The following is a 16,578-nucleotide window of genomic DNA, read 5'->3' on the forward strand; positions in this document are numbered from 1 at the left end:
TATGGGCAGACCTCACAGGGACCTAGGAGGATCCTGAGGATATGGGCAGACCTCTGAGCAACAGGCATGAAACAATTTGGAAACCAGGTCCTATTAAAATGTGGTTTTGGGTTACAAAGGTGGTGTCAGTTTAAGTGGTAAGTGATTCTTTGAAGGGCTGATTAAGTATTTGGGGGCAAGGTCAATGCATAACACACCAAGGTCATGCACACTGCACTGTTTTAGGGACCATGGTGCTGGCACCTGTGCCCATCCTTAAGGTCGCAGGTTGTGTTAGCACCTTGAGGTCAAGAGATGAGGGGCCCAGACAGAGAGAACACCAAGGCCTGCTGGCTCTCCTCCCTCCACCCACCTTTCTCTTCTCCTGAATGTCTACAGTACAGTTCTTTAGCCTGCACTTTCATCTTTTTTTAGACGTAGAGTTTGTGTTGCACCAGCTGAGAATATATATGCACGTGGTGGGGCATCCTCAGTTCCTGCCTTGAAGCGCTTGCTTCTCTTTGCATGAACTAAGACTGCTTCTGCCTTCTCACTGGGGTGAGAGGAGGAGCATGCACCACGTGGTGGGGGCAGGGCAGAGCACACCATGTGGAGGGGGGCTCTGTATTCTGTACTCGTCTTTCAGGGTTTTCACCCATCCACTTCTTCTTTCTCTCATCCCCTCCCCACTTCCCTGTTTATGGTGTGAACATCTGAATCTGGCGTGTTGTGGGTGTTAGGCTCTGGCCCTGCAACTTTTTGGGTTCAGTGCCTGCCACAGACAGGAGTTACTTTGAAAGGGAAAGTTACTTTGTGTTATAAGTAAGTTTTGTGGGTTGATTTTTAATACTTTACTCTGTGTGCATGAAATGGCCATTTCCTAGGAAATCAGCAGGCCCATCCCATGCTGGCTTTAAAGGCATATGTATGTAACTAGGGATGGGGGATGACAAACAAACACATGCGCTCTGGCACGTGCGTGCCCACGCACACACTCACACGGGGGCTGGAGGAGGCAGAGACACAGAGGAGCAAGGCCCAATGCTGAGCGGTTGCATGCGTTGTCCCCGGGTGGCAAGGGTTCGAAGGTCCCTTTCTCTCTCCCTCTGCTAGTTATGTTATACATAGTGAGTGTTGGTGGTGGGTAGGACAAGAAGTTTCCACATCCTCTTGTGGCCTGGCTCTCTGGATGCAGGAGTTTGCCCCTCTCTCAGGAAGGTGGAAATGTTTCTTCCCTTTGCACATTCTGTGGGTGGAGAGGACTGCACTGACATGGCAAACCTTCCTCTAAGAACCTCACAGACAGTAGCAAATATAACTTTTCCAAAGGGACTTGGAAGGGGCTTAAGACAAGCCGTTAGAAAACTGAAAATCTGGGGCCACCTGAGAGTACATGGCCTACCTCAGCCACATGGAAGTTTAAATCAGGGCAGTAGCTCTCATCGAGGCTGAACACATGGTATGGGGGAAGAAGGCTTTAGTTGTAAAGGGCCACAGGAGAGAGAGACTCATACATGGGGTGGGTGGTTACCCCAAGAAAGCAAAGAGTTGCTGGAAGTCCCCTTCCCCCGTGGTCCCCTTTAGGACATGCTCAGAATTTCAGTATTTTGATTGGCTTTCTTTTCTCCCCATCTTTAAAGATAAAGTACCCCCAAATATGACTTAGCAAGACACCCAACACAGAGCCTGATCAACGTCAACAGCAGCATCAATCTCTCATTACAACAGAACACATTCAGTCCGCATCTTCCACATGACAGGCTAGCCCAGCACCCTTCCGTGCCTGTCGGCCCAGTATCGCATCAGTTCCTGAGCCAGGAGCACAAGTATGTCCCTCCATAGCACCTTCCTTCCTGTGCCTTCAGAGGTCTGGATTTGACTTCAGGTTCATCCCCTAACATAGCTGGAAGTGGTGGGAGATATTTAACCTCTGAGCTGAGAATTCTGTGTTTCTGTCTAAAAGCTACACCACAAGATTACCAAGAGAAAAGAATAGTGTAGCCCTCAAAGCTCATCACAACGAATCCAAGGAAAGTTAAACTTTCTGGCAAGAGGCTTAGAGTACTTATGCTGTTAGAGGGCTTTCTGTATCAGCATCACCTCATCCGCATCTCCCCGGAAAAGCAGAGACAGCCACACCATCTTCATGATGGTTTGCTGGGAAATCAGAGCCCAAGACCTAAAATGAACCACGTGTGTCACTCCCTGAGAGGGAGGTGGGAGGGACTAGGCCTCCCTACTCCAGAACTCTGTAATCTGCTCCATACCCTGCTGTAAAAGGAACGGAGAAAAGTCCTGAAATTTGGCAGGAGTTATCGATGGTGTTCTGATTGGTGTAAACATGCAGCCATGACAAAATGGCTTTCTGTTCCACTTTAAGACTTGCTCAAATAGGAAGTCGAAATTAACCTCAGCTGTTTTAAAGTTAAAACCTCAACAAATAAACAGTGGCTTGGTGCCATGGTAGCTGCCCCCCCTCCATCTGAGCCCCAGTGCTGATCACTTGAGGTGTCTATTTGGTAAGATAAGGAAATGTGATATTCTATACCCATGATCCTCTGATGGCAGAGCCAAGGGGTGGCTTCAGCGGGTAGTCTCCTGCTTCTCCACAGAGCTCTGCAGTGACTGACAGCTCTATAAAGCTGAACATCATTCCTGTGTCCCTGTGGTGTCGAGGACACATCACCCTGGCTACTTGTGGGGTAGTTTTCTTAAAACTGTGACTGCCATTTCAGAGAGCTATGAACCCATGGTGTGTTGCTTAAATTCCCACCTTAAACAGGCATGCGTGCCTAGGGCTAGGACCAGGCAATAACTGCCTTTAGCGCCAGGAACAACGTGAAGAGCTTGTCTGTTACATTATCCCTGTTAATATTTACATTTCAAGGGGGTGAAAAACCATCCAAGAGTCCACTCAAAACTAGATTTGTATAAAATATCATTTTCTTATAAGAAAATAAAAAGAGATGTGAGAGGAGAGGGGGAAGGGGAAGAAGGAAGAAGAGGGGAGAGAAACCCAGGGCAGGTGGGAGAGAGAACACAAGAAAGGAAAAGCAGGTATACATGCAATATCTTCAACACTGTTTGAAACTAAAACATGTGTGTGCCTGGGGGGCAGTAAACCCCTGTATATCAAATTCATACACTGGAGAGAAAAAACCATCCAAAATATAGTCTTCTCAGAGGACCAATCAAGCCTCTAGCATACCCTAAGAGCAAGTTCAGTGCTCCGGAGAGCCTTGGATGCACAGCCGCCTGCCTCAGTGCACAGATGGGCAGTTCTACAGGCCCAGGGCTCTCCTGGGCAGCCTCCACCCTCCCTCTGCAGGTTCTAGGGACTAGGCATATACGACGGCAAACGGAAGCAGTCCAGGTTCACAAGGCAGGCAGAGGCAACTCTCTGAATTTGCTCCCACATGGTTTCACACTGGCTTTAAAAATGCTTACCAGTTTTGGTTTGACTCCATAAGTAAAGGACAGACGTTCTTCTCGGCTCACGGGCTCTCAGGGCAGCTGAGAGAGGTCAAGAGAACAGCCTTCTCTTTGGGTTTTACACATGGGATCCCGGAGAAAACATGTGTGAGTTCAAGTGATAGTAAACAGAAGGCAGAAAGATGTCCTTGGACAGTTCATTCTCCTCCCTAAGTCCATCCATCTCACCTCAGTTCACCACCGAGCTAAACTGTGGGGTCCTTGGAGAATTAGTATGGTACTTTGAGTGACTATTCTTCACTGTTAAACACCAAAAAAAACCTAAGGTTTTTGGTGTGGCCTTTTTCTAAACATACGTATGAAGAAAACCTAATTTTTGTGTCTGTTCATATAAGAGAGAGGCACCATACTGTGCTGACATGGTCTCTTGTATCTCAGGTCGGCCTCAAGCTGGCTATGTAGCCATGGCTGGCCTTGAACTCTTGATTCTGCTGTCTCCATCCTGCAAGTGTTGTGATAGCTGGACTGTCTCACCATGCCTGGGGGCAAAGGCTTTCTATATTATACCGTGGAAAATGTGGGCTTTTGTGAGTCCTAGATGTGTTTCTCCCCGGAGACAGCCATTTGTTCAGATAAGAACCTTATCAAGTAGATGTTGCCTGTACATCTCCTATGGAGCTTAGAGAAAACTGCTCTTTGCTTTCTGTGAGCCTCATTCCTGCTGCCGACCCTCTGCCCCTTTCTGTATGGGCCACTCATCCTTTTATTCGAGTTTCCCAGGCCCGCATCTCTGTAGAAGAAAGATGGCTGTAAGCAGGTCTTATATACAGCTGTGTCCCACCTAGCACAGAGAAAACTACCTTTCCGTTATTATAATGGTATCATTGAGCAAACAGACGTCAGCCGTCCTACGGCGGAAATGCACTGTGAGCATTATCTAACTTGGCACAGAGGGCATGTGCAGTTATGACATCGTGCAGAGCATTTGCAGCTGGTGACTGGCCCACAGAGTGAACAGAACTCACACTACTGATTTGAAAATATTATGCCTGATACAGCCCGCACCACATACACACATGCATGTCTCCTTCTTCTATTTTGAAAAGAATAGATATTAAATGCAAACTTAACATGAAATCTGAAGGCAACAAGAATTTAAAGACCCCTCACTTTTACCTTGCTAGATTTGTATGCGTATATGTGTTTATACATACATACATACATACAATCAATTGTGTGTATTGCAGCTTCAAGATTAATGGGTAGGTAAGAAAACAGAGCAGAAACTAAGTCTTCCAGAAGCCCCTCATCTGTTTATACACAAAGCTTCTCATCTGTTTATATACAAGTGGTTCTTTGTATCTGTAGGCTCTATAGCTAAAGACTGAACCAAAGGTAGGTTGATATTACAGCTTTTTAAATGTACACATATTGAAATGCATTTTTGTCATGATTCCCTAAATAATATAATTTAGGGATTGTTAACACAGCATCTGTATAGTGTGTTAGATGCTAGCTGCAATTGAGGAATGGACTACAGTCTCCAGGATGATGTCCACAGGCCTAAGTACTAGGACGTACTATATAATGTGCTTGAACTCCTTGGAGTTTGATACCTGGAACTGCTACTCCAAAGTACCAAGAGAGATACACGTGTGTACCCATGTACACATATGGATTCCACAGCCACGCTCCCCCCCACACTCAGCAGCCACACTTCTCAGAGTAGAGCTACTCTAGCTGGAACAGCGCTTTCCTCATAAGCTCCCAGCGGCTGCTGGGTTTCAGCAGTTTCCTTAGAGCACCCAGAGGAAGGCCTGGTAGCCCGGGTGCGCTCTGCACCTGGGACTTGAGAAAGACAGAGGGTAGTGGGCTCTGTGGGGTACTTACCCTGCATCTGACTTTGAGGCTGAGGGTTAAAGGCAGTGGAGTGGTTCAAGGAGGCCCGAGGGTTGGGCGTGGGGGCTGGGTGGTGCGGGCTGACCCTCATGGCCGTGCGCCGCAGCTGCTCCAGTTCACTGAGCCGCTCGGAAAAGGACAAACTCCCCGGCTTGGTCTGATCATCTAGTTTCTGCCGATGTCCTATTGTAGGGACCGGGAGGGGGAGGGAGGAGGAGGAGAGGGAGGCAGGGAAGGAGGGAGGGAAGAGATCAGAAAACGTGTTGTGGAGGGGCTTTCCCCTCCCTCTCCACCCCCAAGGTGAGCTTGTGGGACATTGCCTCTTGGGCTGGCTGCTTGTGGGAACCAGGGTTATCAGGCTGAGTTTCCTTCATCCCACTGGCTACTGGGTGTTGCCTCAGTCTGGGACTCAGTGCCCACAGCTCTCTGCGCATCCCTCACGTGGGCAGAACGAGAGAGAGAGAGAGAGAGAGAGAGAGAGAGAGAGAGAGAGAGAGAGAGAGAGAGAGAGAGAGAGAGAGAGAGAGAGAGAGAGAGAGAGAGAGAGAGAGACTAGGGAGCGAAACTGCCCAATGGTGGCCCGGGAAAGAAGCCCATTGCTTGTTGGCTGTGGGACTCAGGCTGAGAACAGAACTGTGGCCACCAAGAAAGGTGCCCTCCCGGGGTCAAGAATGCCCTGCCTTCCTGAAAACCAGAGCAGCAGGTCTGAGAGGTACCAGAGTGGGCCCTGGAACATAGCAGCGTGACCCTTCAACAGGAAATTGGGTGCAGCAAGAAACCCACAGCCTAGGTGTGAGATTTCCTGTTACATGCAGGCACGGGCCTCCCTCTCAGCCCTCACATACCCAGGCCCCTTCCTCCTTCTTACAGGCTCCTCAGGAGCATCCTTTCTTCCCTGAAGCCCACTCCCTGGGCGTAGCCCTAGGAGGAAGTAGGCAGAAAGGTGCAGCCTGGGTCTGTTCCAATATTTCTAGTAGGCCAGGCCCTTGGGAGCCCAGAGGGAGTGGCCAGCTGGTTTGCTGAGTTTTCCCAGGGCCTAAGGAATGAAAGAAAGGTGGGAAGTTGTCTCAGAAGGGTTGTAGGTGTCCCTGTTACGAGGAAACAGCAAGTAAGGGCGTCCACATGGGCCAGTCCGGAGGGCTGGGCCTCCAGCTCTTTTTCTCTTTATCCCTTTCAAAGTGCCATGCAGCTAGAGATTGTAATTGAGCCCAGCCTCCCACATAGGAACACAGTCACGGTGGACTTGGGCGATCCAGTCTTCCTTTTAAGAGGCCAACTTGTTGCTTCCTCCTAGCTCTTATGATTTGTTTGACTAGACTCCTTGACTGAGCCACAACCATTTTCCTGCCAATGGTTACACAGCCTCACAACAAGACAGGGGAGCCGTTGGCTTCTGCCCATAGAAATGCTGTTCCTGGTACCCCATCCCATCCCAGAGCTACACAGAGAACCCTGGAAACCATTCCCCCAGCACAAGCACAAGGCTACCACGCACACCCCCACCCACCACCTAGTTTCCATTTGCTACAATTATAAAATTAAGCCGAAGTTGTGTTATGGTTTCAAATCCCCGTGGCCTGCCATTTCTTCCTGCTATGGGCCTCCTTGGCACCACCGACACGGTCTCAGATTCCAGGCCAGAAAAAGAGCCCACTATATTGCAGCGATTTTTATCACTGACAAGACCAGTTTGCCTCCAAATGGAGAAAAAAAAAAAAAAAAACATTGAAGCATAATATTTGTGTAGTTCACATGCAGTGTTCCCTCTTTCCACATATTGCCACGACAAATCTGGACTATCATTCAGAGCTCACAACACTGGACTCAAACACAAACACCCTGAGTCACGCAGGCTCAGCCGGGGCACATGGGAGGGGCCTCTTGCAGCCAGAGTATTTAAAGCTCTATGCACAAAAGAGGCCATGTCCCTGAGCCACCCCTTTCAGCTTTTTACCAGCAAAAGTACAGAAACTTCTTTTTCTAGAACCTTCTACCTCGCTCAGTCTTATTATACGCAATTTGGTGTTCAGCCCCCTTTGGTTCCTCCCTCCTCTTTTCTTTGCCACCCAGTCCCGCTCCTCACCCCACTGAGAAACCTCAAGCTTTCTTGAAGAAAAACAATCCAAGCTCTAAAGCCATTTAAAGCATGATGCGACCCCTTTTAGTGTCTACCATGGTCTCATGCCAGTTAAAGAAGAGGAAGGCAGAAACATGACTCTGGATGGCTATGTGCTCTCAGAAAGAGTGTGGGTCAGCAAGGGCTGCCAGTGGGCTTTGGCTGTGCTTCAGCTCACATTCCTGAGGCACCCAGTAACATTTTGGAAGAACACTATGAAGGACAGTGTGTAGCCATGGGAAAGGGGTGTGTGTGTATGTGTGTGCGCACCCACGCGCGCATCCTTGCTCCCTCCCTCATGTATGTGACCATTCTAAAGTGAGAGCATCAGTTATGGTGGTGTCTCTGGCCAGCCTTTGAAAAATGGTTGTCTGAGTATCTGGCTCTGTAAATTTGGGGACATGGTCACTGAGAACCCAAATGTGGCCATGTGGCAAGCCACTATGTGGCCAACACATGTGACATTATTTATTTTTATTTCTCTTCCCTCCTTACTTGATGATTTAAAAAAAAAAAAACCAAAAACCTCCTAATATGTGATCTGTTTTCCTACCAGCTGACACCTGCCAAATCACAGTCATTTACAGAGATTGACTGATGACTGCTGCTCTGGCAGGATTACCTGGGCCTGGCTTCTCGGAGCTGCTTCCTGAACCCCAAGAGTCTAGAGCGTCTCAGGCCGGGTTTAATGCTCAGGACTAGGGAACAGTCATTTCACACTCCCCCCCATCCCCCGTGCATTCTGGGAGTCTGTAAGAGAGGTGCTGCCTGAGAGGAAGCCTGACCCCCATGCTCACAGGGGGTCAGAGAGTGGCAACACCAGGACACTCAGGGAATGCAGGACATCATCAACTACAAGGCATGGCCTTGGTGCATTTAGGATGGAGAGCACCTAATTATCTTCTGAAGCCATCGGGCTTTGTGTAGCAAACAGCAATATTTTGTATGGAATCTAGGAGCTTCCGATGGAAACTTTCAGGCTGGGGGAAAATGAATGCTTTATGTCTTCAGTTTCCTGGATCTGCATGCTATTAAAATATCAATTTGCCCCCTGAATTTTAAATACAGGAGTATGGAAAGTGCCCACTATGAATTCCTCTCTTCACTCTTACTGATTACTGGGCTCTGGAGGGTAACAGGGAATTCAACACTGGATCAAAATACTGTAGGACTGTAATGTAGACTAAACACACACATTCTGGTGGCCTGAACTTTCAAGTTCACTGGGAGTCAATCGTGAAGGTTTCCAGAGTGGGGCTTCAAGCTGTGGCCACAAGGTATTAGGTGCATCTTTCTGAAGCTCACACAGAGCTGAAAAGGGGCCCCAAATATTCTATTATTATTTTTACATATTTTGAGAAAATACTGTTCAAAATGTTATAAATGCACAGCCTAGAAAACAACAAAAAATGAAAAAAGAAATATATAATAAAGTAAACTAATGCCACTTAGCACACTGGCTCCGTCCCAAACAGATCTCTGTAGTTCCCTGAGGTGGCTGCCCATGAGAGCACCTAAATGCTATCGCATTTTATGGTAGATAATGAGGTCAGTTGCCATCTTCCTTCTGTTAAAACAAGAATGGCATAGCATGCACAGCTCACTAACACCTCAGAGGCCTTTGCCAGGGCACCACTGTCTTCTGTAGCTGTAATTAACTGAAACATAGCATCTGGTCCTCCACTGAAGGCCATGAGGTCGAATTGCCAGATTTTCCTGGAAATATTTGATTAGCCAGTCATCTGTCAGCTCTTGCTTATGATAGCAATTTTCTGGTTTTCTTGATAGATCACCTGGCATATACTTAAAGTCTTATTCTGTTGAGCAGATTGGAAAAGTCTATGCAAAATGACAACACTGAAAATATATTCTCTCTCTCTCTCTCTCTCTCTTTCTCTCTCTCTCTCTCTCTTTGTGTGGGTGTGTGTTTGTGTGCAAATTGTGGTTCTCATAAAAGTAATAATGAATTTTGTATGTTCACCTTTAAAATGACATTTGCATTTCAGAAAATGTCCTCCAGGCAACCCAATGGTGGCTACATGATCTGGGTATAAGAGGCTCACTCTTCTTTGGTTGGGACAGTTTTAGGACTATGGATAAGGAAGTGTAACATAGAGAACACCTCACCTTCTTTGTGTCACAGTCAATGGCTAACTACACTGAATGCAGCTCTGACCCTTCCTTGAACTGTCTTGCAGGTAAGACAGGCTATCTCCTAGCTAATTAAATGCTGAGAAATACTGCCTACTATTGCATACTATTTACATAATACAAAGCACTGGGCATGTAGCTCAGTGAGAGACTGCTTCCAACCATTCACGAGGCCCCACGTCTCAGCACTAGCATGGTAAAGGAGGAAGAAGGAAGAGAGAAAAAAAATTCAGTTTAGTAAACATTTAAATTAATTCACATACTATACCTGAAATGTGTAATGATATTATATGATGTATGGTAATATATATCCTGATACATTTTGTACATGTATGTTCTTACAGATTGTCTGATGTTATGTGAACTTAGATGGTTTCGTCTCTCCTCTTAATTTCCTCTCGGATCATCATGCTAAGAGATGTTACACAGTTATTACACCGGAGACTAGAGAAGGGCCAGCGAAATCAGCCATATCTTTTTAAATGACAGACTGCAAGTCAAACTCAGATAGGTTATAACATTTATCCCATCTCACACGGGTCCCAAATCATCCTCAGTTTCCCAGGCCTCCCATCTGACACCCTAGAGCACCCAGAATGAGCTCATCTGACACCCAGAGCACCCAGAATGAGTCCATCTGACACCTAGAGCACCCAGAATGAGCTATTTTGATTGACACCCATCCCTGCCTAAGTGAAGAAATACAGAGACACAACCACACTGAGTCTAGATCATAGGCCATGCACTCCTCTTTATCCTACTTCTGTCATCAGTGTGCCCAATGGATGAGGAGGGCCAGTGGTCTGCAGCCATCTGAGCGCTCTCTACACCTGGAGCACCCGGAGACTCTTACTAGGAAGTGTAGAGCAAGGGCCTGTAGAATTTCAGTTTCTAGAAAGATCTGTGTGCTGCTGATGCTGCTGGTGTCAGATGTATGTGTGAGAGAAGGGAAGAGGGGCTCCCTGACTGGCCCATGAATTTCCCATGAGCACATGACTTTGCTTCTCCTACAGGCCTCTGCTTTGCTAAGGGCTGGAGAGTAAAATGCCAATTACCATCCCCACCCCTCAGTATCTGTGAGAGACTGCTTGACTTCTGGACACTACCGAGCCGGTGGCATTCAACTTCTGATATAAATGGTCCCACATTTGTACCTACAACCCATGCATGGCTTCCTGTATTCTTTCAGTCATCCAATTCACAGACGTGTTACATTGTATCCTCTGGGTAACCACAGGAAGAAATGTCTTCCCACTTAAGCAGGTAATGCAGAAGACATTTTGGTTCATTGCTGGATGAACTGGCAAGTGAAGAGCTTACGGATCCCGGAGGCTGGCTGTATTACACAGACTTTACTTTTATGTTGTATCTTTTGAGGAACGATAAGACAAGAAGAAAAGTCTTCCTGCTTAATACACTTGTGTGTGTATTTTATTTTTTAAGAAGAACATTTCCATCCATTGTTGAATGAGTTGGCACCTGCAGAGCTATGGATACCGAAGGTTGGCTGTACTCTAAGTTCGTGGCCACTTTGTGATGGCCCTGTTTGATGTGAAGACTGATGGTCCTTTGGCTTATTTTTAAAAAGTTCTTCGGTCTATACAGAGAAGCTTTTCCCTGTTGATTGTTGTGTACAACTATCTCCTGCCGTGGCTAGATGGCTTTGCTTACAACAGTGGCTCTCAGCCTTCCTGATGCTGCGACCCTTTAATACAGTTCCTCATGCTGTGATGAGCCCAACTTTAACATTTTTATTGCTACCTCATAACTGTAATTTTACTACTGTTATGAATCATAATGTAAATATTTTTGGAGATCCTCAGGTTAGATCTCAGAGTGCCCCTGAGGGCCAGGATATTAATACAGCCTCAGGCTCCTCCCCCTGAGAGGCGGCCCTCACTAGGAGACACCACTGCCCAGCTGGCATCCCCTGTTCTAAGTCTGTGCTTCCTGGAGACTCTTCTATGGCAGGCAGAGCCCCGGCTCCTTATCTGCAAGCCTGGAATTAAAGGACTAAGGTAGATTCCTCCCAGGGCACCCATGGCAATTATGTCTGCCACCCGCATCTACCGGGTCTCACTGGATGGCTCTAAGCTTGCTACTTCTTAACAACTTCATAGGATACCATGACTCAATTTCGTTAGTTTCTTTCAGGCAAATACCTGGTCTTTAGAGCTTGTTCCTAACCTAACCATTAAGGCAGTCTTTAGTGCTGTGTGTGTGTGTGTGTGTGTGTGTGTGTGTGTGTGACAGGCTGTCATGTAATACAGGCTTCTCTTGAAATCACTATGTGGGATAACCTTGCATTTCTGATCCTCCTGCTTCATCTTCCTGAGTGTTGGGGAGACAAGTACATACACTATACCAGGTTTATACATTGCTAGGGGTTAAACTCTGGGCTTCATGCATGCTAAGCAAGAACTCTAGCCACTGAGCTTCACCCTTAGCCTTAGCTTTTCCCACAGCACCATCGTGTCACTGTGGTGTATCTGTGTCCACTGAACCTTGAGTCAATGGAGACATGGATCCTCTTGTCTCCTTAGTACCTAAGGCTCTCGGGACACATCTGGCTAAGGCTAAATGCTGACTGAACAACCAACTTAACTCAGCAAACAGATGTTCATAATCAGTGCCATCCACCCTTCCTTCTGAAAACTAGAGGAAAGTAGAATTCATTTGGGGCAAAGGAATCCAGAACTGAAGTGTGTGAGCACAGTGTGACTGCAAGGAAGATACCTGTGGAGGCAAAGTCTCAGGCTGGGCAGTGAGTAGGGCTCCCTGAAGAACTGTCCTGGCAGAGCAGAGTCAAATCTGTCACCAACCCCATTCACTTTCCTCTCATCATGCCGAAAAGTAAGATAGATCCCTTGTGCTGAGCACAGTGTACTGGCATGAGCATCCAGAGTGCATGCTGCCTTTCTCTGTAGTGAGTACCCAATGCACACGTGTTCACACATATGCTTATGCCACACATGCATAGGCCACATGCTTATACCATGTGCATTGCATGCGTCTACATACACATGTACCACATGTATCACATACACGTGAATGTCTATGTATTCCTATCAACTCATATATTCACCATGCCGGTATACAGTACATATTTCTATCATATCATACACATATGTCTATATATATATAATGTGATATATATTATATACATGTATGTAGCATATGTCTAGTAAAAACATCACACAATCGTACATTATATGTTATATATACACACACATGTATATAACATGTCTACTACACCCATATACACAATAGCACATATATAGCACATATGTTATATGTACATGCTTGACCATACTATGTGTTTATATCACACATACATATAACATGTTCTATATATGTATTATATATATCACATACACATATAAGTCACACATATACATATATTTGTCTCATATATATACATATATATGTATATATATGAGTCTCTGTGTGTGTGTGTGTGTGTGTGTGTGTGTGATCTACCTGCACATACACACATTTCTCAAACAGACACAAACTATTCCCTGAGCCCCACACAGAACAGTAAAGCCACCTGAGGCCAAATCCAGACAAAGCCTGATACAGTCACACCAATAGGCTGACAGGCCCTGCCTCTCCTGCTCCCTGAGGCCCCAGGATTTCTCTTTCTCCCTTTGAGCCCCAAGATTCAGGGAGCAAAAAGCAGAAGTATCAGTCATTCTCCATTCTGGGCCTTGAGTGACAGACTCCAGGTGTGGTGGCTCTCATGAGCCTCGGGTGTCCTGAGAGGAGAGGGGTTTGTCTCTGTGGTCATCACCCTCCCTCACCTCCTGCTTTGTCTGGTGACTAAGGAGGTAATTGTGGCTTAGAGCAGAAGCTGTCTGGTTATCTTGTGTTCTTGACCAGCAGTGGTCCTCTGTAGGGGTGGCCTGCAGGGGCAGCCTGTGGGAGAGGAGCAGCTTGTGGGAGAGGAGCAGCCTGTGGGAGAGGAGCAGCCTGTGGGAGAGGAGCAGCCTGTGAGAGAGGAGCAGCCTGTGGGAGAGGAGCAGCCTGTGGGAGAGGGGCAGTCTGTGGGAGAGGGGCAGGGAACTCACATGGCAAGACCGGCTCCTTTGCCAGCCTGCAATCTCGACTGTTATCAACTCTCCTTAAAGCAAGGTCTCAGGACCCCCTCTGTAAAGTGTATCTACCGGAGTAGCTCTAGGTAGAGTTAGACACAGATAGACTTCAGGGAAGTGAGCCACGGAAGGTTAAGTCTGGGCTGCAAGGCACAGGCAGAGGCAGGGGAGCAGTATAGACTCTGAAAGGCACCTGGACTCAGGACTCCAGCAGGGCAAGCCCTAGGCTGCCTGCGCCTGAGAGGAAGATACCCAGAGGCCCCCACCTCCATCTCCATGCTTACTGCCCGGCCTGAGCAACCCTGCATCTCTTACTTCTCCTTGTCCTTCTTCTCCTGTTCCAGCCAAGGCTACATGTGATTGGCAGTGGTTCTGAGCATGTTTGCACAGAATGCAGATGAAAGGCCTCTTGGAGGAGGCTGAGTGCTGTCCCTGTTAAACCTGGCTGGACAGAGGAGTGAGCGAGTGATTGGATGTCCTTCTCTGGGATGCTTGACTGGCAGCAACCACAATGATCTCCCCCCCACCCCCACCCCATGCGTAGGAAAAGGGGTAGAGAAAAGGCACCCTTAATCCCTAAACCTGAAGAGAAAAGAAGAGTGCCAACTGGAGTTCTAGGCTGGCCTCAGAAATGGGAGCAAAGAGGCAGCGCAGGGCAGATGCTGAGCATCTGAGAGTTCACAGGTGTGTTTTAGCAGAGCACTGGCTGGATGTCCCACTCAAGGAAAGGTTATTTTGGGGGATGTTGTTTGGGGATGACTCTGAGTCTCAGACACTGGTCTGTGGCAGAGGGGGTAAGAAAGAAGTGGGAGGGGAGCACAGAATCTTGTGCACGAGTCCCAAGTCTCCATCAGCAAGAGGCCATTACCTGCAGAGCACAGGCTTGGTCGCTTACCACGGGAAACTTCTACTCATTCCAGGTTCTGAACAGCCCGGTTTGCCCCCTGGTGACCACATCTCAAGCAAGGAATGGGGAACAGTGTGGCTACCTCCCTAGCAACCTTGGACAACATTCTGCCTCTGAGGCCTTCCCACATTTGACCTAGGGACTGTCCTATGGGAAGCTGGTCAGGTAAGACCCAACACCTCTCTCTCTGCTATCTTCAATAGAAAAACCACTTTTTCCAATGGATTTTTTTGATTCTTCTTTTTTTTTTTTTTTTTAACTACATCTCTTCAGCTCAAATACTCCTGTCTGTCAGGACAAACTTTGGAGCCCAGCAAGAGAAGCATGGAACTGAGCAGATGGCTCTGTTGTCTCTTCTCAGCCTGGGGGACCCACCCCATTCCCTTCCTGTTCTCTTCCATGCCCCCCATCCCCTCGCCTGCCGACACACAAGGTCACCTCTGCTTCCTCCATTTTCTGTGCAGCTGCAGCTGGGGTATAGTAAGGCTACTGTATAGGACTTTGAAAGCAGGGCCGTGCAGGGTTTCCAGACTCCATACAAGCCAGCTATTCTCTGCCTTGTTTTCTTTGGCTTCAGGTTAAGCAGCGTCGAATGAGTCAAACAGTATTAACTTTCAATAGGGAAGTGGTGTGGTCAACCAGAGCTGTTTGTGGCTAGATTGTGGAGATAGGTAGGCAGGTACTGAGGAACGGCCCAGCAGACTTGAGGAGGCGGGAAGGCCGCCTAGCTCGGCAACGCTCTGGCAATTAAGTCAACAGAATTCACACCATCTTTTTTTTTCCAGTTGGCTGAGGAATTACCACCAAGGTCTCTGGCCGGCCAGCTTCGGGAAGTTGGCCATTAGGCTCGGACAATTGAGCACTTTGTGTGTTTACAGATTTTTTTTCCTTTCTTCTTCTTTTTTTCTAAGGCTGCCAAAGTCATGGGAAATATAGTTTTGATGATTTCCCCTGCTTAAGCCACTCCACTCTGCATGGGCCTTTATTCAAGGCCCTTCGCAGTAGCTTGGGATGGGTCGATCTTCCCTCTGGCCCTGCTTCATCTTGCTCCTCACTAGCCCCTCCCCCACACTCCCAGTAGCCATCTCTTCTCCATTCCCCTCTGGATACAGTCAGAGCAGGTCTCCTGCTGGAGGCTGGAAGAGGATGCCTTGCAAGTTCAATTGCTCCTGGAAATGTGAAATCAAGCTTTCAGGAGTTCTTAAGTGCCTTAGCCCTCACTACACCCGCCCCCCAGCTTTGTAGATGAGAAAACTGAGGTTCCAGCAGGAGCTGAGGAGCTCCCAGAGCCAGGCTGCAGGGCCTGAGGGCTTTCCCTGGGGCACTGCCCCTGCTCAGGTCTGGGAGCCCTGCTGAGAATAGCTAGCTCCACCCTCCAGACTCAGATTTCCATGTTTGCCAGTTCTTCCTCTCTGCACTCTGCTACTTATTTTGAGAATGGCTGAATCACTCTTAGAGCAAAAAGATTCTCTGATCCTGCCTGCCTCAGCCAGTGTGTTAGTTAGCAGATGCACAGATGCCCAGGGGCCTCCAGAGCCCCAACTGGAGGTTCTGAAACAGGCACTAGGCATAAGGTGGATCCTTTCACCTCCCAGAAACAATCTCAGCCACACACACACACACACACACACACACACACACACACACACACACACAGAGACACACTCTCTCTCTGTCTCTCTCTAACACACATTCATACATAGACTCACACATATACAAACAGGCACACACACAGGCACAGACACAAACACATTCACACACAGACAAATACACTCACAGACACACAAACACACATACTCACAGACACACACAGACAGACACACAGACAGACAGACAGACACACACTCTCTTAACACACACATTCATACAAATATTCACACACAAACAGGCACACACACAGACACAGACACACACAGACATACACAGACATAGACATTGACTCTCACACTCTCTCATACACACTCACACAGATATACATAGACACAGACACACATATACAT

General features: G+C 47.6%; 1 protein-coding gene across 3 annotated transcripts in view; it reads right to left on the bottom strand.

Moving 5' to 3' along the window:
• Positions 1-16,578, bottom strand: part of Runx1 (RUNX family transcription factor 1) — a 240,061-nt gene that overhangs the window by 38,085 nt on the left and 185,398 nt on the right. For 2 of the 3 annotated variants that reach the window (XM_031364448.1, XM_031364447.1), the window contains one exon: positions 5,302-5,493. The exons of the other annotated variant lie outside the window; for it this stretch is intronic. In XM_031364448.1, the coding sequence (XP_031220308.1) occupies positions 5,302-5,493 (192 nt within the window). The remainder of the gene's footprint in view (positions 1-5,301; positions 5,494-16,578) is intronic. 3 annotated transcript variants of the gene reach the window in all.

The sequence above is a fragment of the Mastomys coucha genome, unplaced genomic scaffold (assembly GCF_008632895.1).
Source record: "Mastomys coucha isolate ucsf_1 unplaced genomic scaffold, UCSF_Mcou_1 pScaffold12, whole genome shotgun sequence".
Lineage (NCBI taxonomy): Eukaryota > Metazoa > Chordata > Mammalia > Rodentia > Muridae > Mastomys > Mastomys coucha.